This window comes from Diadema antillarum, unplaced genomic scaffold (genome assembly GCF_040938485.1).
Source record: "Diadema antillarum isolate AM-2024a unplaced genomic scaffold, OU_Dant_1.0 seq00000439_RagTag, whole genome shotgun sequence".
NCBI lineage: Eukaryota > Metazoa > Echinodermata > Echinoidea > Diadematoida > Diadematidae > Diadema > Diadema antillarum.
In genome coordinates, this window is record NW_027271415.1 from 618,853 (window position 1) to 642,808 (window position 23,956).

Genomic DNA, 23,956 nt, shown 5'->3' on the forward strand with positions numbered 1-23,956 from the left:
TCATGTACAGATTTGCAATGTACCTAGTGAGAAACTGATTCATAATATCATGTTAAAAGAACCCCAGAAAAAGAAAATAATGTTCACTATTCAGTTATGTATTAGCCCGTATCAACTTCGGTATTATCCGATGTATGCTTTCTGAGTTATTAACGATCAAAATGTGTATCATTTTCTAACACTTTTAGATACAAGTAAGCAAAACCCAGGCTCATTTTTCCACGTTTGTCGACGCACTTTTTTCCCATTTTCATTTGAGTTGTGAAATACAACATACTTGTGGAACGATCTATAGCATACTTAGAGAATTATAATAATCAAGGACTACAATACATCCTTTGGGCTTACTTGAGTGTGTTCGTATGTGTGTGTGTGTGTGTGTGTGTGTGTGTGTGTGTGAGTGTGCGTGTGTATGTGCGTGTGTGTGATACAAAGACTTCGTTAGTCATTCCACTTCCAGCTAACACATTTGTTTCAGTCGATTGTGTGTAAAGTGTACTGTCTCATAGCAGTTATCGTAAAAAAGACGCCAGCACTGTTGCAACGAAAAAAATTTCAATTTTTCTTTCTCTGCTTCAATCATTTCGTATGTAAAGTAAAAACAAAATGTTCCTGTAAGTGTATCTACCTTGAAACCCGTAGATGAAGCAAGAAGTGTTTCTTCATATTTTGTTCCCTCTCAAACAGAAATTACGATGCAGTTCTCTTCCTACTAACTGAGCTTTACACAATGTTGCTGCATGTATTTTTTCCCCTTCAAACACATGTCAAAATGCTATCATACATGTAATAAACAGATTGACTTTGAAGGAATCTCACAAAGAAAATCTCGAAGTCTTAGCGAGCCTCCCCTCATCTTTTTGGACGTCCTGTTTATTAGAGTGCGCGGGCGGGGTGGGGGGGGGGGGGTCAAAATTCTAAATGAACAAAACATGTTTGTTCGATCTGCCAACACGTGAAACTAGATTCATTATTGGTCAATTATTCTTCAGCATTTTCGCCCACAAACTGTGGATGGCACCATGGATTTTAAGTCTTGTGACCCCGCAGTTGATTTTTTTTTTTTTGGCAGCAGCCATGTTTGTTCGAAGTCCTCCGGCCGGGAAGGGCAGGTAACAATCTCGTGGATTATGCCACAACGAGCAATTAATTAACCCTCAGCGCGACACAATTATTTTCTACCCATAGGTATGTGTGTGAAATAAGTGCACAATTATTGACTCATTGGCACAGAAAAGGTTTATCCCTTGGTTGCCACGTAAAACTCAAAACAACTGTCCATTATGACCTGCTCTTCTACAGAGTTCTTTGAGTACACAGGTCACTGAATGAACAAACAAAAATATTATAAATAAAAACTAGCTTACCTTGCCCCAAATCTTGCCGGATGCCCCCAACAAATCAAAAGAGTCCCCGCCTGACTGTAGAGAAGCAACCTGAAATAAAACAAAATATCGAAGGATTTCAACAACATTTGAGTTCATTATTTGAAGTGCACGCCCGCAACATAATCAAGTTGAATTCAACCTGATGTATTATCAAAGCAAATGAGGAGAATGGTACACGGGATTATCAGAATCGGATCTGGCATTATAAGACAGTTTGTTAGGGACTACGAAAATTTGACATGTTTGCACTGTAGCAACGACTTTGACATCGAAGTTGAGATCACATAGTATGTCACTTTGCTGACGGCTTGTTTTTAATCAATCACAATTGATTTGAAATGGTGTAAGTTCTGATTTATCCAGGTAACGATGAATAAAGGTACAAAATTAAATCAATTCATCTGGACTTACTGTTTGATAATCTAGCAGAGAGTAAGAGTTGGTCTTGACTCCTTAATCAATCAACCAATCACGTAATCTCTCGCAAAACTTTATAGCAAAAGCAAAACACGCATCTGCTTCAACAGAAATATTCTTTAAGATGTTAACGATTGTGATTGAGCAGGGTTTGCGCATTGAAATGACACACACAAAAACATGAGAACCATTTTGACTGACACTACAACATTAAGTGATCATAACCTTGGGGCACCTGCTAGCGACCATGATCTACTATCACCTTCTCATCTAATGGGAGACTCCTATCATTCAACTCCTCATATGTACCACTTGTCCCTCCATTTCCAACGCCCCTCTCCATTTACGTCACTACCAAGTATAGAAATACTATACCTATAAAGCACACAGGCAGATTGCATCTTTAGTTTTTACTATGCCCCACTGTACGACACTGAACACTATAGATTATCATTACTAAATATCTCATCAAAAAGATTTGTGCTCAAACCGCTCACATCAAGCATGGAAAGAACTGGAAAATGTCTCTTTTTTAAAATGTCACATTCGAAAATTACGCCTGGTTGCACCATACGACGTTCTCATGGCGAGTTATTGCCAGTTCGTATTTTTTTTTTCTAATATGAAGCTCTGCGCTGTCATAACAAACATTACCACTTTTATCAAAGTCGGACATAATAGGAAATGACGTAGGCCATGATTCATTTCGTCACAAAGTATAAACATTACTTGATATTTTTCTTCTTTTTTCCCAAATGCAGGGGCTACACACACACAAACACACACACACACGCACACACACACACACACACACACACACAAGAACAAATCTTTCTTGCAATTGAACAGCATCGCACAACCGTAGTACTTTTACTCAACCTTCCAAGGATGGGCCATTCGTTTAACAAAGTGTGCACAAAATTTCTCCATAGAAAGAAATTCATCATGTCTGACCAATTAAACTTTCAACATAGCTGTTTTATGGCATTCTGCATGCACTATAGTGTATACCACACAACAGCAAGACATCCACGGAAACTTATCCCACCAGGAAATAGTAGTCCTATAATAGCTGGGCCTCGAGCACTAAACTATGAATTGGCGGGAAACGGCGTACCGTGGTTCAGCATCTTGGGGTGTAATCAGAATCGCATATCACGCGGGAATACAAACAAAGAAAGATCAATGGGTCGCATGAGACATATACATCGTTAAGACCGAAAAGTAATTAATCAATTGTTGAATTTCAACGAAAAATAAAGGGCCACTGTGGACATATTGTACAAACTATTGCATCAATCCCCATGCGTAAGTAGGGTGGAACTGATTGAAAATGGTGCCAAGCATGGGTTTTATAATTTACTGCAACGCTCTAGATACATCTAACCTAGTTCGATAAAGAGGGTGAGGGATCAGCTAGCCCCAAGTTGAAAGATTAAAGCCACTATTCATCATTTGGAGATGAAAAAACAGCTATAGTGCTTTAAAATAGTTCTAAAATTTGAGTTAGGAATACAAACAACCAACGTGAAGATGTTAATCAGTATGATCTGCAAGTACTGTTGGATATACAAAATGTTAAAAAAATATTAGATCAAAATTGTTTCTTTACAGAATAATCAAATCAAAAGCCTTTGGGGGTTTACACCTAATTCCCTACCAGGAAAAAATCTGGTGTGTGCGGTTCTTGTCAGTAATTTTGTATTTCAGAAACTGTCAGAATATATTAAGTGATATCCAAGTGACATCGGTGTGAGAAAACCATGAGGCTGAAACAAAAACAAAAAAGAAGAAGATAATTTACAAGATTATAAAGAAGATTGAAACATCGGGAGCACGGCAATTGCATAACTGTCATTTTGTAGCAAAACGGTAAAAAAAGGATAAATGGTGAAGTCCCGTGACATGCATTGGAGCAGAGTGTCTCAGAATAATTTGTCTCATTGTCAAACAATTCAAAATTCAACGCTACTCCACGCGGAAACTATCACTATTCTCTTATGGAAGTATCACTGGAAATATGCGATTTTATCATACAAAAACAAGGGACTTTAAAAAGTGACATTTTCGAAGTAGTCTTGTTTGTAAAGTAAACCGCGCATTCATACATTCTTATTTGCCACGCAATCCCTGGCACGTGACAGATGACGTAATAGCAGGAGCACATTGGCAGAGCCGAGAAAGTAGACGAAGCTCTAGGACTGGACTTCTTGCGAGTAAACACAATGCGACCTGACAGAAAATCCGCCAATACTGCGGTGTCCCCAACGCGCACGCGTGTGCTGAATGCACAATATATTGCAGCGGGCGCGAAGGGGTCGCAATTATCATGCATTCGCATCATAATGCCTGTACGCAAGGGACACCACATAATGGCGGATTTTTGCAGCAAGGGGTCCGTTTCATCAAAATTGATCGTAAGATTGATTTCAAGGGGATATCTCACTGAGCGGCGAATGTTTGCGATTGTTTGTGAACGTAGTGAAAGTCAGGTGTCGTCAGGCTTCGTAATCAGTTACAATGAAGTTCTTTATATTGCTGCAATCAAATTCGCAAAGTTTTTCGTGTCGAAAAAAACAACTGAGAATTACTTGCGAATTTTGATTGCAACTGTTTACTAACCATGACGAAACCTAAAATGCGCTACGTTCGCAAACATTTGCCGCATAGTGCTCTTTAAGACTGATGCGATTAAAAACAAAACAAAACGTTAAGCTCGATCTGCTAATGAATCTGCGCTTTAAATCAAGCGTAAGTATTTTCATGAAACAGACTTACGATCAGTATTTGGTGTATTTGATCATACCCTCGAATTCACTGACTTACGCTCAATAAATCGAGGGTAAGACCACTCGCAACTATTTATCAAACTGGACTCCTAGTGGGATAGGTCTATACGGATACTGGTAAACTAACTTGCGTATTGGCCAGCCACTGCTGGGTGAGTATTATTGACACATCCAATACAAACAACATTATGTTTGAAAGTACTTATATGATGCAAATTCAAGATTGTTTTTCCCTACAGGATCTACATCGCATTGTTCCAACTTTTATAAGAAAAGTGAATGCAAATAGATAGAATGGTAGGAGTTCCACTGATATCAGACGTAAAATGGAAAGCACGTGTTTTCTGGCTACACATGTTTTCACATATCGGTGACATTGGTCTTAACCACATGTCGATATAATACCCACGTACGTGTATATTATTTCATAGGCTATTGCAATGGTATGAAAGCATGACATTATCATCCATCTCCTTAAATATGCACATGTGGTTGAAACCAATATCAGCGTTTTGTGAAAACATGTGAAACATTAGAATTACATAGCTTCAACTTTATGTGGTGTTTTTATTTTCAAGAAACTTCTAATCTTCTGTTTGTTTGAGTTGTTGTCTTCACTAATTTGTTGTATCAAGGTAGTATATATCTCAGGCGGGAAGAAACATATACCTCCCAACTTTGGCAAAGAGAATTAAGCGACAATCCATACAATTCTGAGCTGCCAGAGTTCTTAACATGTTGTACTTGGATGATGAATTTTAGGCAGAAATATTCATCCTGTGAAGATACATCTAAGTCGGCAAGTCCAAATCTCAAACTTGACGCTATAGTGAGTGTAAATGTGTATGACTTTGTGGGCTTACAGAGAGAGGGAGAGAGAGAGAGAGAGAAAGCCTCGTCATTTTCTTCTCTTTTTTTCTTGGCCAAACAAGGCAGAAGCTCTACGGATTTGTCTTCGTACAAGATTTGAGATGAAAAAAATAGAAGACCAAACAGAATTCAAATATATATATATATATATATATATATATATATACATGAGGTTTGAAAACACCATCATGACAACAGGAGAAAGGTAAAATATACACCCAGAAAAAAAAATCACTTTTTCCAGTTCATATTTTTCATAGATTTTGATACAAAATCTGTGTGTCATGCATATTAAAGGTTATTTAATTCCCTATGGTCCTGGTATGGTAATACAATAGGAAATTTTACACACGAGTGAGCACATTCGTTTTTGTCTTCCAAAGCACAAAAGTCAAAATCGCAGAATTTTAGGATTTTAGTCAATCATTTGTAAATGCCCTTAAGGATAGCAATGATAACAAAAGACCAACTTAACACAATTTTGAATGAATATCAAAAGACAGTTTTCGTTCCCTTGTATCTCTTCATATCCTCTAACAAGAAAAAAGAATGGGAAACTAAAGGGGCAAAATGGACAATTCTTTTTATTTCATTCTTTTAATTAAAGAATTTAAGAATTCATGAGACAAATTCAAGAACCAGTTATCACTTTCGATGTGCTTAATTCGAAATAACATTTCAAGTTTCTACTATTTTGTTAATATTGCCTCTTCTGTAATGTCATTTGAATCGGATTTGACAGAAGATCCTTCATTTTCTCCATTATTGTTTGACTTTCTTTATCTTTGAGGGCTGCAAAGACATCATAAAGATCAATGGGTATTTTTTTTCCAATTTAATTTGGGTTTCTTATTGTTGATTTGTCTTTTGTGCTGATTGTTGTATGGAAGAGCACATACGCATGAATGAGAACTTGCCCATTTTTGCAATTTTTACTTTTGTGCCTTCGAAGAAAAAAAAAAGGAATTTGTTCACTCATGCGAAAAGATTTTTTTTTTACCTACCAGGTCGATAGCCAATTAAATTGCCTTCAACAAGGTCTATACCCCCATCGATATGTAGCCTATATTATACAACGTCCAAGTAGATCCTTGTAATTTGATTGGAGGATTGTTGGTGACGTGATATTCAATAAGTACTCCATTCAACGCGCCGTGCAATTTTGGTTCTATTTTTGCGTGCAACTTGGTTCGATTTTTTCGTTCTATTCCATGGTTCGAGAAATTGTACGGTAAATACTGCGTGTACTGTGTGTTGCATATTGAGAATCGCATGCAGCTAGCGCAGTGTACGTGTGCGGTTGCCAAGCGCGTACGTAGGCCTACGTAGTGTTAGTGCACGTGTGTATGAGCGCTAGTATAGTTGTGACCTGTATCTACACTGATTGCACAAGCCAGAAAGAGAATCGTAGTGGATCTATATGTAAGTATGGCTATATTTTTCATACATATATAGACTTCTAGGCCTACCTAGACCAAAAAGATCTACTTGGACGTTGTATAAATCAAATAGTGTATGGTCTTTACTCGTGCAATGGAATACCATTGCACTCGTGACAATTTACTATTTGTATAATATTCTATGAGATCTCCCGAAGAATCAAGGGTGACTAAGTCTCTACCAGACAGTAAATAGCATACTTGACATTTGCAACCCACTTCTTTCTTTAATAGTTAATGAATTCTTGTGTCGAGTTACATAAACACAGTTATATACAACCAAACCAAACAACGCCAAAAAAAAAAAAAAAAAAAATCAAAGCCCTGTAATGGTTGAAGCCACATTTTCAGATTTGCCGAGAGATGCTGGGCCAAGGCTTCACTTCTATGACGGGAATAAAGGAAAACTTAAAATAAAGGCAATCAGTGCCACTCCAAATGTTAAGGCCACGGGTTGCGCATTAAACTCCACGGCATCTCTTCCAAGAAAATACTTTGGCCTCTTCGTATTTACGGCAATTGTTAACCTACCTGCTGTGAACTGATGGAATGACTTTTTTTTTTCTGAAAGGATCAACCTACTGAGTAGGTCGACAAACTACCTCCTCGTGCGATTCAAATTTGTGGGCTGCGTAAATGACACAATCTATCTTAGTTTGGTTAGAAATTAGATTTTCTGCCTAGGAAATGAAATCTCTTCGTTATTTCTCTGATTTTCATGATCATAATCATCTAGACTTTTATGAGGGAGAAGTACGTGTTTCAGTCGAAATATGTCCTGATTCAGAGGTGAAAGCAATTGTTCTGTTTAAAAAAAAATGTTTTGTAGAAATACATGGAGTTTTGGTGCTCCCGCTAAAGCAGTTCCTGATGTTTGGCTGAGCACTGTATATTCCCAGGAGTGTCTAACCATTAAAAAAATAGTCACGTGATTCTCTCTCTCTCTCTATCACTACAGACTTTAAATGCTCAATCTACATACATGCGTGTTTATTAGCCTTTTTGATTTTGCTTTTACATATTCACTTGTTAAATAATCATTTTTTTTTAATATATACATTAACTTAAAGGAAAACTTATAATCAGTGAGACTCCGAGGTCACGGGTTGGGCATCAACTCAACGGCATCTGTTCCAAGAAAATACTTTGGCCTCTTTGTACTTACGGCAATTGTTAACCTGCATGCTGTGAACTGATGGAATGACCTTCGGTTGTTTTTTTTTTCTGAAAGGATCAACTTATTGAGTAGGTCGACAAACTACCTCCCTCGTGAGATTCAAATTTGTGGGCTGCGTAAATGACAGAATCTATCTTGGTTTGATTAGATATATCATTTCTGGTGAGGAAATGAAATCTCTGCAGTTATTTTTCTGATTTTCAATGAGCATATAATTATCTAAACATTAATGAGGGACAAGTAAGTGTTTCAGTCGAAGTATGTCCTGATTCAGAGGTGAAAGCAATTGTCATGTTAAAAAAAAAGGAAAAAAAAAAAACGTTTTGTACAAATACACGGAGTGTTTCGGTGTTTCCGCTAAAGCAGCCGATTATTGGCTGAGCACTGTATACATGTATTTCCATGAGCATGATCACTCAATCTATGATATTCACGCGTTTATTTTCTTTCTTGCTTTTCTTTTACGTATGTACACGTTGGATGATTTCGTCATTTACTTCGCTTTAATATAGAATTCAGGTGTAAAATCCCCCTCCTAACTAGAAATGTCGCTTTGGCGACTGGTATGCCTCCGCCATAATGCATGATTTTCCCAATAGGTCTAGATAGTATGTGGACAATGTGTGATTATATTTTCACAAAATTGGCAAAATATTGAAATGACAAGTTTGTCACAAATGTGTTGAATGTTCACCTTCCTTCCTTCCTTGACCTAGGTTTAATTGGATGAATAGGAGAGCATGTATTTGGGGATTTAAGGACCTTAACTAGACTTTGACCCATTCATACATTTATGCATTGAGTAATTTTCAAGATACCGGTATGGAGAAAAAGTGCAATTTCTGAATTGAATAGTAAATTGTTACCATTTTCATCTGGCCTTTGACCATAAAATTCATAAGATAATCACTTTCAGGCAGAACATGCACAATATGTACTAAGTTTCAAGATAACTTGAGCCACTTCCGAGATATGGAGGAAAAAGTTAGTTCAGCACTTTCACTTGATCTTTGACCTTTTGACCTTTGAGGCAAAAAAAAAGAAGAAAAAAAAATCTTTATAGAGAATTTCTATTAGGTTACACATGCATACACCAAGTGTAAAAAAACATAACCCTGCTGGAATTGCATAAATATGAGGGAAATAGTAAAATTTTGAAGTGTTGCACTTGACCTTTGACCCCATGAACCCTACATTCTCTAGATAATCACTTTCAGTCAGTACATGTATATACTATGTTCCATGAAGATACCTTGAACAATTTTCCAAGGCACGGAAAAAAAAAGAAGTTTTAACATTTTTATTTGACCTTTTGACCTTTGACCTCATGACCCAAACTTTCACCAGAGAATCTTAATTGGGTAATACATGTATACACTAAGTTTCAATAAAATATCTTCAGGCATTCAATAGATATGGTGGAAATAGTGAAATTTTATGTATTTGACCCTGACCTTTTGACCTTTGACCTCTGATCTCATGACCCAAACTTTCACCAGAGAATCTTAATTGGATAATACATGTATACACTAAGTTTCAAGAAAATCTCTTCAGGCATTCAATAGATATGGTGGAAATAGTGACATTTTATGTATTTGACCTTGACCTTTTGACCTTTGACATTGAGCATGTGCACCCAAAAGTTGATAGGCACAACTTTACCCCCTAATACACATATATGCAAAGTTTCATTAGGATACCTCAACAGGTTTTGATAGTTACCTTGTCCACAAAATTCATTACGGACGGACGGAATGACGGACGGACGGACGGACGGACGGACGGAAGGACGGACGGACGGACAACCCGAAAACATAATGCCTCCGGCACCACTTCGTGGCGGAGGCATAAAAATACGCATTTTGAAAAATGAGAGCGCAACTGTCAGGATGTATTTTCACTAAAAATTGTAAATGTTAATATAATTAAGATCATTATCATTACTATTGTCATATTACCATATCGTTAGTTTTGTTGTTGAGAGTTACCTCATCATATCACGTCAATATTATCATTATGATCCCTTGTAAATGATTCAAGATTCATGAAAAGATTCAAGTCATTTATTGCCATGCACTCAGACATAAAGATCGTCCTAACAGTCTCCAATTATACAAACATACAGATATGCAGAAGGAAATAGAACAATATAACTAAATGACAAGTGCACATTGTCAAAAATACATAATTTAACTCATGAAATATTGTACTTGGTCCCTACGCATGTGTGATGATAAATCTAAAACATTGCCAGCTTGATACAGTAGTTGATAGAAATCGCCTCCATATTAAAATCAGCATTAATGAACACTGCAGTTGTACAATCAGGCTCAATCTAGGCTATTTCTTTCATTTTTTTTTTTTTTGGGGGGGGGGCAGGGTGGGTGGGGGTATCAAAATTGATCATCTTTACCAACTTTACCTTGTCAGTATGTTGTTCGTCCTTCTGCATCCCATCCACCTGGGTTAGCTTTTTGGCGATTCCAATGGTAGGAATGTCTGACAGAACCCCAAGGTGACAAGCTGTACCAAAACCTGGAAACAGGTGGCAGAAAAAAATAAACTTATAGAAAACTTAGGTAAAGCATGGACCTACTACACATATGGACCATGAACAGAGGTCTTTCTTTGATCCAATGTTCACCACCGCCACCTGATTATGTGCATCCTAATGAGTATATTCATTGACGATTGTGTAATCACATCACTGACAAAAGAACCCAGTTTCCCTCATTTCGATCCTATTTGGCTGAGGTGCCTTTCAGACTCAACTGCCTTTGAATAAACACCAATGATGGGGAGCAGCAAACCTGAAACAAGGACAAATTTTGCGTCACAAAATTTGTAAGTACTGAAGCAGCCACTTGCGGCCATGCAAGTCACATCCCTGAATGGCAAGACAAGCATGTTGTCTACTGTCACTGCCCATGTTTACTCTGAAACAATGTGCGACAAATGGGGAAAAATAGATTACAAATCACAGTCAATCTGCGTTATTAGTTGCTTTTTCTTGTAAAGTACTTGCATTTCGCAAATGAAATTGCCTTGGCGATGATTTCGCAATATACACTACAACTGCACACGCATTTTTCTTGATTTAAGAGAGTTATTAGCTTCTGCGCATGTAGTTTTTAGATTTCTCAAAGCGCCGTCTTGTTTTTATCCAGGCTGGCTGTCGGTGGACAACACTGCATGGATCAAAGCAGGAAAGCATGTTCAAAATGTTTTTGTGACGCTTTTGGCAGAAACAGGTGCACGAATTAATTAACGAGCGATGAATGTCCATGTGTTGTAGGTCCATGGGTAAAGCGGGGTTCCCACTATCACGATTGGCACCACGATCGAAATCGTGGTTTTAATCGTGAAGCAATCGTAATGATCTTATCAGATCGTACTAGATTGCATCAGATCTTGAGGTCAATCGTGGCAATCGCGATAATCGTAGAAAAATTTTGGACGGTTCAAAAATTTTCTACGATTAACACGATTAATTTTTGATCGTCATCATCGCATCAGATTGTCTTGGATCGTATCAAAACGCAGCACATCTTATCTAATCATGCTTCTTAATCGTGTTGATCGGGATCGACTTTTTCACTTTCCTTCTGCTTATTTTGCACATTTGCCTTTATTTTACTCGTAAATCGTATATATTTTGTATTCCGCGAGGTTGAATAAGGGAGGGCGGCATAATGAAATATAAAATAACACCACTGAAACATCCACCAGAAGCAGAATGTTCCACATACCCCACAAAGTAACTTTTGTGACTTTTGAAAAGTGACCATTGTCGTGGATGTTAGGTCACTTGTGCATGAATATAAAGATCACTGTCATTATTTTTCACATAGAAGTTAGTCAATAAGTATAGCAATACCCCTGCGAAATGATTTTGCTTAAGACTTTTTTTTTTTTACAGCGACATTATTTCAGGGGAGTTACATTTCTGTTGTGTGTGTTTGTCGGTTTTGTTAAACACCGAATGAATCAAGCCCAACCACCAAACTTTCAATACCCCATGAGACAATGACATTTTGAAATAAAGATGCATATGATACACACTATGCGAATATGAAATCAAACAAACAAGCAATGCTCTCAGTTCGGCCAACTTTCTTATATTGAGCGTAAATAACATATATTATTACATTAGCATTCAAGAAGATCCCACCGTCTTTTTTAGCTTCAACTTCATATTATTTTCTTCATGTACGGGTTGTATTTCAGAGAAAGGTGAAAGCATTTGTCTTGATCTTTTTATCTGGAGAATATGGGGCAATGATCTGATCTTGTGTATTCGGATTCTTTTTTTTTGGGGGGGGGAGGATGAGCACGTCGATTCATTAATCTATTAATTTCTATAGGTTAAATTAGAGGAAGGACTATCTGAGGTTGTGGCTGACCTAGGTGATGCTTTCTGTCTGATGATAATGTAATCGTCATTCGCAATACTGCAAAGGTCACGTTCTCATCATCCTCAACCTGTCAACCCTTGCCATCATCAATGGTTGTGGATAATAGGCCTAATCACTCTGCAGAAGTTGAGGAAACAATGAAATCCATCGTCAGCCGGACTATAATATTCCCATTCGGGTCCAATCGCACCTTAAATGGGGGTCGCTTTTGATCCCGATCGTGAAAGCTATCGTATCTTATCTAAACAGCCAGCATTGGTTCGCGGTATTCGTATTGGAACGTATCATAACGTAGCTGCATACACCAAATCTTGGGGAACCCGATCGTAATGATAGTGGTAGATCGGAACCAATCATGGACTCAATCGGGACAATCCTATCGGATCGTATTTGAACGGGAGACCAGATAGTGAGAGGTCGTATTGCTTGAAATAGACCATTCGTGACTATATCGCATCCAAGCGAAGCAACACGTATTGACTCGCATAACCTCGTATCCAAACGTGAAATTTCAGACGAGTTCAACGAAACTTCCACGATCAGTTGCGAATGTCCAATCGTGGCGTTCGTAATAAATCGTGCGATAGTGGTAACCCCGCTTAAATCAATGGAACGCATAAACACTAGAATATTTAAGGAACCTCATTAGTTTATAATCATGCCGAAAAAATAGTGCCAAATGTGGATAAAAAGCCGATTGATTTTGCATTCTTTTCTTCTTCCTTTTTTTAACTACAAAGCATTTCATTTTCTGCTCATATTTTTGTTGTGTGCCCAGGATGTGATTATTGTTGGATTAGGTAGTTCTTAGCAAAAGCTATGTATATGTGTGTTATATATAAGTACCACAGTGACTTGATTCTTTTTTATCTTTGCAAAATTGTACATGCAAATGTGTAAGTTTGTCTTGTATTGTACTTTATCCTCACACACACACACACACACACACACACTTGTTGCTGATGAAAATCATGGTAATGATACATACGCAGCAATTTTAATGATCTATTTTTACTCATGTTTGATATTTATTACTTTTTTTTTGTAAAAGAGACATGTTCTGAAGTCTGGTGAACGGGTTAGGGCCTGAATCTTAGTTTTTATCTTTATGACACTCTGTTCCATTTTATTGAAACAAGAACACACAAAAACTGCGATGATAAACATTTGACATTGTTTACATAATCTCCAAATGGTTCAGAGAAATAAAAAACAGAAACTTGCTACCGAAATAATTTCCTAACATGCCACAGGGTTTACAATATTAGTTGGGAATGACCTGTAAGCATGCCTGTTAGTTCAGATTGTCAGAAACAAACAAACAAACAAACAAACAAACAAACAAAAACACACACACACACATACTGACACTCATGGAGACACAGACACACAAATAACCTGCTGGGGTTTCTTCAAATATTCATACCTCTTGGATGAAGAATTCCATTCCCATCAACGAATATTACCTAAAGAGAGACAGTACAAAAACACAATGCATGCAACATTCAAAACATGATAGTAAGGCCTACACCATTCATATTGCCGATTACACTAACATATAGTAGCTACGTATTCCAAAGGGAAGCACTTGAAATCACTACATAACCATTCAATCATTAATGACTACATTTGGCCTATTTTAGGATATTTCTTCACAATCCTTCAATTGCAAGACACTAACTGAAATCGTTCACATTATAGTACGCTATTAGGGTGTACTACAGTACCCTGAAGATTAATGCGCTCCTACTCAAAAGCTGATATCTACAAGGTACCGCTTTTAACGATGTTAATTTGGCGCTCCCGATTTTCTATTACCGGCACTGTATTCAGTTGATCTTTTTATCGTTTATGATGTATAACCGGTTATGGCGTCCGGATGACCCCGCTATAATCATTCATAAAATACGTCAAAAGTTTGAATTCCCTTGATCTATTACTCAAATCACAGTATGCAGAGCATTTCATTCAGAGGTCTTTCACGTAGTATTTGTGAGTAATGTCATTCTTGGGGTTCACGAATAAAAGAAGTAAAAAGCTTCATTCATGCATCTGCAGCATAGATCAATATAAATTGATGGCAATTACATGCAGTCAGATATTCAGACTCTGAATCAGACTGTGTGATAGCCAATGATATCACAGCAAATGTCGACCACAGAGTTAAACGAAGGGGTGGAAAAGTATGGAATAATGAAATCAATGGTACTTGAGGTATAAGATCCGGTTTGGACTCTCTCAGTCTTTGGAGGCGATCCAGGAAAAACGGAACCTCCCTGAACGCTAGGAAGCCTGAGATGTACGGTTGAGTCATGTTAACCGTTTGGCTGTCTTCATACACAACCTGCCGGGAAAAGAAATGAAAAATAGAAAAGAGCTATACATCACGGGGTCTTTCCCCACTTTAACTCTGCTCATTGTTCAGTCATTTCTACAACATTCTCCACGATGATAATCAGTGGATCACTGAGTTGGACAATAGGTCATGTCTAATGATGTGAGTGCAGTGTTTTAAGCTCTGTCTCTCTGGTTTTTCCTCTGACCTTCCTCTCTTTATTTTACAAAAAAAAAAAAACACCGAATAAAAGTCCGCAGACTAACCACATTCGGTTCACATCATAATCTGAAAAACAGAATAAATATTTCATCTTAATACATCAGAGACGGAAAAGAAGCTTAAACTAAAAAACTCATTTAAAACCCAATCTTGTACGTCTTTCAAGTAACTGTGGGTTTTTTCCTCTTCCTTTCTTGCTTTGTCTCACACGTTAGGCAGGTTTTCAGTTAAAGGTACTGTTTGTCATTGGGAGCAGTGATTTCAAAGTGTTCGAGTTATCACATTTGATGCGTATGTGTAGGTCGGTTGTATAACACAATATCCTTCCATATACAAATTTCGCAATAAAGCCTAACATATAAGGAGATATCACAATTTTTCTCAATAAACTATAAATGTAGACGATTGTTAGTAACAATTCCATTATCTATTGATCACATTGGGTGAATTCAACAATACTCAACATTGTACTCATTAACATTTTCACATTGGTTGATTCTATCCCTAACTCAAATTTTAGAATTGTTTTGAAGCACTAACGCTGTGATTTTTGTTCATCTGCAAATGATTAATACTTCCTTTAACAGCATGGGAAAACAGAGACGGAAAAGACACGAAGCTGAATCTAAAAACTCTTTGAAAAAAAAATCTTTCTTGCATGTCTTTCAATGAACTACTTGTTTTGTCAGTTGTCACACACGTCGGGCAAGCTTTCAGTTAAAATACCCGTCAACATGGTCTGGGAGTTTAACATTTTCTTCTTCATTTCAACATCGACCTGCAAATCACCACAAATGATCGGTGATTACAAAAGAATATGAGCAATCCGATGAAAATAACATATATGCATCAACTGATAAAAGTTTCATCACAACAGTGGGAGAAGTCCATGGCTGAGCCATATATCACGCGAACATTAATCCTAAAATTCACAAAACGATGGAACTATATCTATGATTAGCGCCAACTTTGCCCTATATACTGACATCAAGCCATCACCGCGTTGTGTAATCTTCGCATGTTCTTTTGATAAGAAAGGTATGAAACAAACTCAAGCGCTCGGTATCGTCTAACTCTGACGTCACATTAGCATGCTTGTTTTAAAAAAAAAATGGAAAAAAAATGTCTGCGAGAGTTTATGTCTGTTGATCCAACTTCTTCTCGAAGATAGAAAAAAGATAAGCACACAAACAAATATTATTGAATCACACACAAAACTTTGAGTGTTCTGACTAGCTTACGATAATCATGATTGGTTGAATTCTTCATTTGTTATATTAACGTAATATTATTAGTATTATCATTATTATTTGTTTCTGTGCGGTATTTCGGGTAATAAGAACCCCATGCACGGTAAAGTTTAGTGATATCCAAAAATGTGTTTTCGAGACCCCCCCCCCCTTTTTTTTCAATGAGATAAGAGACTCTATACCGCTTTGACACCCATAAATCGTTTTTCATCTACACAAACACACAAACACACACACGCACACACATTACATACATACATTTAGATATGTATGTAAAGCCAAGGATATAACTAAGGATAGGTGGGATAAGTATAACTATAGATATAACTAAAGATAAGTGGGAAATCATTATCATAATCACCGTAATCTATACATTCCTTCGCTTCTTTGTGAAACTTTTGATTGGACTTTGGAAGAGTTTGCCAAATACGGTATCATTTTGTTTTCCTAGTCCGCATAAGCTACAGACTACTTTTGTCACTTAGAAGACACGCCATGACTTGCTTGTGGTAATAGCAAGCCTATACACCAGCACATTAGAATAAAAAAGAAAGGCTCTCGCAAGGTGTTCTGATGAGGGCTGTAGAGTTCAACCACATTTTCTCCGCAAAAAGGTATTCACGTCATATCTTCTCCTTGTGGTTTGGTTGTGCGTATCTACAACTTTAAATCGGCAGCCGGAGAATCAACAGCAATAATTTGTAATCTTCCTCCCAGATTCCCTTGCGAAAGTCAAGAAGGTCTGATAAGTTTTTTTTCTTTCTCTTTTCAATCTCATTTCGTGCTCTTTATAAGTCAAGAGATTAAATGAAATTAAGAAGAGGCATCAATTGACTGCCCACAGTGGGATCAGAGCTTAATGCTGCAATCGCGCTAGGCTGTGGCAATGTTCAGGTCAAAATCCATGTAGCTCGGATGGGTAAGAATATAATCCGTATATATAAGATAAACTTTGCGGCGTATGTAATGGTACTCGGATGATGTGACTTTCATTGTCGGACATCAATGCAAATGTCTTTTTTTATAAAGGAAATAAGAAGGAAAGCAAAACAAGGCGAGATCAGAAGCCTCAAAAATCTAAGATTGCATTATTCAAATCTCACTCAAATCATTATTAAAATCAATGATCGGCTGACGTACTCTTCTTCTTTCTCTCCACCAATGTTTCTCTGTTATAACTTCTTAGGAGGTCGTGCCTTCTATTATTACGGACGGTCGGCTGCAGTCGCCTGGCAATGACACTACAGAATAATCATGATCCGGATACTGTGGCAGAGGCATCCAAAATCATTGTTCGCCGGAAGCCTTCACTATGGAATACAAACCAGTTTTGATAACGGATGCCGACACGATGATACTCGTCTTGCAGTGCTGTTACAAAGGAGTTTTCGCAAGTACGACGCAGCCGGTATTTGAGCGTGCCGTGAGCAAAATTTGCTTCTGCGCATGATCAAATCCGAGAAAATGTCCCGTCCTGGGGAAAACGAGTACGGTATTCGGCCAAAATAGCGTTCGGTCCCGATGCTGGGCATCCGGGAGGAGTGAGCCAGCTAGCCAGCTAGCTAGCCAGCCAGCCAGCCAGCCAGCCAGCCAGCCAATCAGCGATCTTGTCCCCACACCTCCATCCTATTTACAGGAAAGCGAAACTGCTTAGATATGGGGGCAGGAGTCCGAATACGGGGACTGTCACGGGAGATTGCTTCCACGTATTCTCGGTCTTCCCGTCGTGTAGGGAAAACTCCCTAATGATGACAGAGAGACGGGGGGGGGGGGGGGGGGGAGAGAAGGGAGAGAGAAAGAAAAAAGGCAGACACATAGAGAAAGAAGGGGGAGCAGAGCAGTTATCCTATAGTGCATTTGTAAATTACGTCTTTTTCAAATTAGAATCGCTTATGCAAGAATGACTACTATGTTGCCGACGGGAGAAAAGTACATACAATACATTACTTTATATTTTAGGGAAAAGGAGGTAAGTATTTTGTTTATTTGCTTGCTTGTTTCTTTCTTTTTTGTTTGTTTGTTTGTTTGTTTGTTTTCCGATCAGAGGTATTTCCGCAGAAGGTGTACTAGTAATGCTCGAAAATCCTCTACTAATTAAAGCTACTTGAGTTACTACCGGATTGATGGTTCCTTCTTGCCGTTTGTTCATAGACATGAAAAACTAAACAGTCCTTCGATATCTATCACCCAGCACACCATGCTCGACACTCAAAGGGAACGTAGGAAAGTCGGGCTTTGCAAGACTTTATAAACATACCTAAATTAATACTCCTGAGAAGTGGAAAAAACGTTTGCACTGGAACAAAGAGGAAAAATGTGAACACCTGCAGGAATAATCGAAATCATGATTTTCATTTCCGTCGCTCCATCTTTCGGTTATTGTTTTTTTTTTCTAGTATGTGTTTGTGAGTGTGTGTATCTATAACTCCCCTCTTCCTCTCTCCCTCTATAATCTATTCTTTTTAATCCGCCTCTTTTTCTTGCCCGTCTCTGTCACCCTTCCCGTCTGCTACTTCGAATTCTCTCTCTTCCTTCTCTTTCTATCGTTTTATCTCTCTCTCTCTCTCTCTCTCTCTCTCTCTATATATATATATATATATATATACACATATATATACACTGTATATATATAGGCAACGCAAACGTCTGCTTAGCAGGTAATTATATTATTTAGTTTATTTATGATATATGTTTGATAATTTTTATTGTATGATATGTTTGTATGCTATATATACTCACTATACACTCATTTACAGTTATACATTGTTGAATGTGTTGCAAAGTGCCAAAAAAATATTGCCAAGTATGTCATGTAACTATTAACTCATGCTCAACTTATATTTAATATATTGTGTTTATGACTTCAGATTTGTTATGCTCAAAAACATATATTTCGTTTCACAAACAGACATTAAAGCTGAGGAAGACCACGGTCGAAAGCTTCACAACTCTGCCGGTTTCATGCGACATCTTCTGTTATCTACATTGTCTCAACTATAATTTCACTTAAGATGACAGAGGCGTGCGGTAGGAATATCAGCATCATCACACTATATATATATATATATATATATATATATATATATAATCTCTCTCTCTCTCTCTCTCTCTCTCCATATAGCTATTTTTCTCTCTCTACCGTAGATGGGAAGATACCACGTGTCTCTTACGTGTTTGCTAACGAGCCAATGGAGAGCCGTTATGTCCTGATTTATGATATTGTTTTTCTTTCATCAGATGCCCGCGGCGGGGACACAAAATTGCATCAAGGGGAATACTGTATCCCCATACATGATTTTCAGGAATAACTCCTCCCTCAATAACATTAAATGATATGTATAATAAAACGAAACAGACGAAGTCCACTGTTAGTGTGGTCCATAATATGCAATATTCAGTATAGTGTAAAGACGGAAAAATTGGTGATGCAATATTAACTGCATCTATACCCTTTATTAGTCTTTAACCGCACTTGTCTATTATTTGCTTAATTTTCAAAACAGTAAAATCATTATGCAAACAATTATAGATAAAATTATAGTAAGTTGAATATGGCATTAAATCAAATGTAAGTTATCAAAACAAGATGAAATACAGACTGACTATAACAAATGATGAACCATAACGCACATAAGATTATCTTTGGTAATTGTACTCACAAAACGCCTATTTGAGTTTACTCAAAACACCCCCGTACTCATCATAGGCCTCTGTTATAACACAGGTCATGGTTATAAGATTAAAGAAGCTGATGTTGATAAACATAATGTATACGAAACAGATAATTCCTTTTGAATAATTACGACTAATTGTAAATTACATAAGCATAGTTCGAGATTTATAGATAAATGCTTATTGATTTACTCGTCGGCAGATCATCCTATAATTTGCTCCAACAAATCTGAACTGTACACGTTTGCAGTTCTGCGAATCAGGATTAGGTAAAGTACATTTCTCACTTTGCCTTTAATAGAGAGTAACCGATGATTTCATCATAAAACTTGTTTAATCAAGAAAACTTATCTCGTATAGCAAGTACCAAGGTGCCAGATAATCGCGAAGAATAGTATACAATCATCGAATGAACATGCCTTGAACTTCGATTATAGTTTTCCAAATTTGGGTAATCACAAATTTCGCTTTTTGATTTGTGTGTGGATGACTTTCAGCTGTGAAGTATAATCCTCCCTGCTCTATTACAGTATGGAGTTTCTGTAACACTCTGCCAGATCACATCACCATAAGATGGTATAGGTTACAGAATTAACAATGGTTTCACATTTGATTCGTTGACAGGTCCTCTCAATCTTCCCAGAAAGTTTATACTCTCACTGACCTTGTAACACAATTCCTCAACAGGAAAGTTCTTGTGCATTTCAGCTGAATCGATAAAAACATTAAAGATTACATGAAATTTCCAGCTTGAGATATGGGATTGATTTTCATTCTTAGATTCAGTGTGTTAAGTTTTTAAAAACATGTATTTTGTACCAATTAACATGTAAACTGTTTTTGAGCATTTCACTTTTAATTCATTTATTGTGATTCCTTAATGCGTCAACTTTATTTATTCATTAAGTCCATTTTCAATTACAAGTTATTAGGGGATCTCTCTCCCTCTCTTTCTCTCTCTCTCTCTCTCTCTCTCTCTCTGAGTGATGAATGACAGTGTCGTCTATAGGTGGAATTGTGTGGAACAATGTTAAAAAAGAAGAAGTAAAAAAAAAACAGAATCGGACCAAGAATAAACAATTGTGGAACCCCAGGAGTAAGTGGTGGTTCTGATGATAACATATTGTTAATTGAAGTTCTTCCAAGAACTTTCAGTGCACTTGCCATGGTTAAGTGACAATAAGCCAATCATCCATACTGTTAATTAGCGCGATATTTGTTGAGTTCGAATTCCGCGATTCGGACCAGTTGATGATTATTGTGATGATAACATTGTCTCACCAAAACGGAGCAGATGACGATGGATTTTTTTTTCTAAAAGTTTCAACACGCATGTTAGGAGAGATATAGGTCAATAAAAATTGTTGGGATCGGACTTATCGCTATTTCAAACGATGGTGTATTCTTTGTTATTTTCCCTCTCCTTGGAACTGGTCCCTCCCATATAGATCTATAAGGAATGTGTGTTGTAATAATTCATGTACTTTTGCTGCCAAACGTATGAACTTATACCATCAATGTCTGGTCACTTTTTTTTCTTTTTTTCTTTTAATTTCAAGGGCAGATAATTCTCTCTGTATATCTGCTTCCGTTCACTGGAGATAATTCAAATGATTTTTGTTTTTGTGCTTAACATTTAGTAGAGTGTTTTGCGATTCATCTTCTTCAAAGGGAATTCATTAAGCAACATTTGACGAGCATTTTCTTCGGGTACTTTTCCTTCGTTTCCGGTGATATGAACTGATTCTGAAAACTTTGTAAATATTAATAGCTTCAGGATCTAAACTCCCACCTTCTTCTATTCTAGACAACTCCTGAGACCACATTTCGTCTGTACCTGTATCTTTATATTAATACCTTCAGATTTTCTAAACTTGATAACATTTGTATGATTATTTTTTGAATTGATTATCTGTTTTACTTTCTACACATGAAAGATAGCTTCGTGAATGATCACTAAACCCTACGTCATGACTGTAGCGAACATCATCAAACTTTCAATGTCTTCCAACGAAGTTCGTCCATGCCAGTTGGTACTGGGTGAACCTCAGTTCCAACCAGCACCTTTCCCGCAATAGCGTGAATATTGCCCCCACAGAGTGGTGTTGCCACAACCAAAAAGTGAACATCTTCGCCAACAATTTTGACAAAACTCTCGAGCTGTTTAATCACAGCAACAAAATACACAGAACTTTGCTGATAAATTTGACAAAAACAAAACAAAACAAAACAAACCACGCCGAGCTATACATTTGGTCGGCCGTGGCCACTGCTGCCTACATATTCAAGTCGCAAAAAAAAAAAAAAGAGAGCTAAAATCGCAACTGCCTAATGCTCAGGAATACGGAAATAAGAATTTTATCATTTGTAATTTTGTGCAGGTACAGAATGACTAATGTTAATAGAAATGATAACATCAAAACGTATAATAATCTTCCTCTCAACAATGACAGCAATGAAACAATACCTATGATAGCAATAATGTAAAAATTAGGATAATGATCATCATAATGATAATAATCACATGGTAATGATAATGGATACATGAATAAGAAATGGGAATTTATCTCAGATTAACCATAACATCAGATGAACCTCTCCAAGGATTCCAATCTTTGTAGGACAATGCACTGTCTGCTTTGCAAGCAGTTCACATTCTCGAACTTTGAACATGAAATCGATCATTCAGCCATGTGCAAGAACAATCCATTCAATCTCTTTGCCTGAAGGAGGGATGTTATACGAACCAGAGAGAGGACAATTGGATTGATCATGTTCTCTTCAGGCATCCCCCAATGGTTCCAGTAAGGGTGCATGAACACAACATGAATCTCATGCTGTCACTGATGACTCCCCCCCCCCCCCCCCCCCCCCGATCGCAGGGTCAAAAGGTCAAGGGATGTCTGCAGGATATCACAGGGTATCAACATACCCCTGTAAGCATGTAAAGTGATCCTGAAAAGCACTCAGTGGAATTTGGGTTCTCCACTTCGCAATGTCTCTGCTTAATTCGCCTTGGGGCTTACACACCTATCATGTGTCACTTAGATTGGCATTCACGTTTCGGAAAAAAAAACAAACAAACACACACACTTCGCAAGACTTTTGGGGTTGATTGGATACATATGTGTGAGAAAACACTTGCTAATCATCATTTGGGTCACCAAATGACCATTCTCTCCCATGAAGTACTATCAGACAGCTAAATCTCAACTGTACAGACCCAAATATCAGACCCTAACTCGATGCAAGGGAATGGGAGTAGTAAGAGTTAAGTGAATTCTATAAGTAAGTACTTTTGGGCACTATGATGAGCAATTCCACTGAATGTTATTACCATTGTGCCAGCAAGAGCTGAGATGATTGTCATTCATTTTCAGAAGTATTCTGAAAAAAAAAATGATGACAATAATAATTACTTTTCTCATCTTCACTCAGAAAAATGATTTGCCATTGACTATTTCCTGTTGCTATAAGTAAGCACTATGATGAGTAAATCCACTGGGAATAATCACCATTGTGCTGTCAAGAGCTGAGAAGATTTTCATTCATTTTCAGAAGTCTTCCCAAAAAATATAATATAAAATATAATATAAAATATAATGATAATTATTACTTTAAAAAAATAAAAGAAATAAAAATGAAAAATGAGTGGCAAAACCATCCCCACACCCCTCTGGGAAAAAATGAAAGGGGGCTTGTAGTGGCACCAGAAAATTGCACTAAAGGCTTTGTTTGTTTGTTTGTTTGTTTGTTTGTTTGTTTGTTTGTTTGTTTGTTTGTGATGAAACCTGGAAGTGGGACAAGAAATAGAAAAAATGCCCTTTTCTTTTTTGTTTTTGCTTGCCAGTTAAATAAACCCGAAAGTGGTCCACTTTTTCTTGTTCTGAACCCTCCCATAAAAATCCTTTTGTTATGGGCATGTGTGACTCTAGAGATCTAGTTCGCAGAAAACATCACAAACAAGGGCCTGGCATACCCA

General features: G+C 37.3%; 1 protein-coding gene across 1 annotated transcript in view; it reads right to left on the reverse strand.

The window, feature by feature from the left end:
- LOC139732602 (endonuclease V-like) overlaps positions 1-23,956 on the reverse strand; it is a 76,673-nt gene that overhangs the window by 42,661 nt on the left and 10,056 nt on the right. Inside the window, exons 4-7 of the mRNA XM_071643459.1 lie at positions 14,705-14,839; positions 13,922-13,961; positions 10,503-10,615; positions 1,368-1,436 (exon numbers count right to left, since the gene is read on the reverse strand). Of these exons, the coding sequence (XP_071499560.1) occupies positions 1,368-1,436; positions 10,503-10,615; positions 13,922-13,961; positions 14,705-14,839 (357 nt within the window). The remainder of the gene's footprint in view (positions 1-1,367; positions 1,437-10,502; positions 10,616-13,921; positions 13,962-14,704; positions 14,840-23,956) is intronic.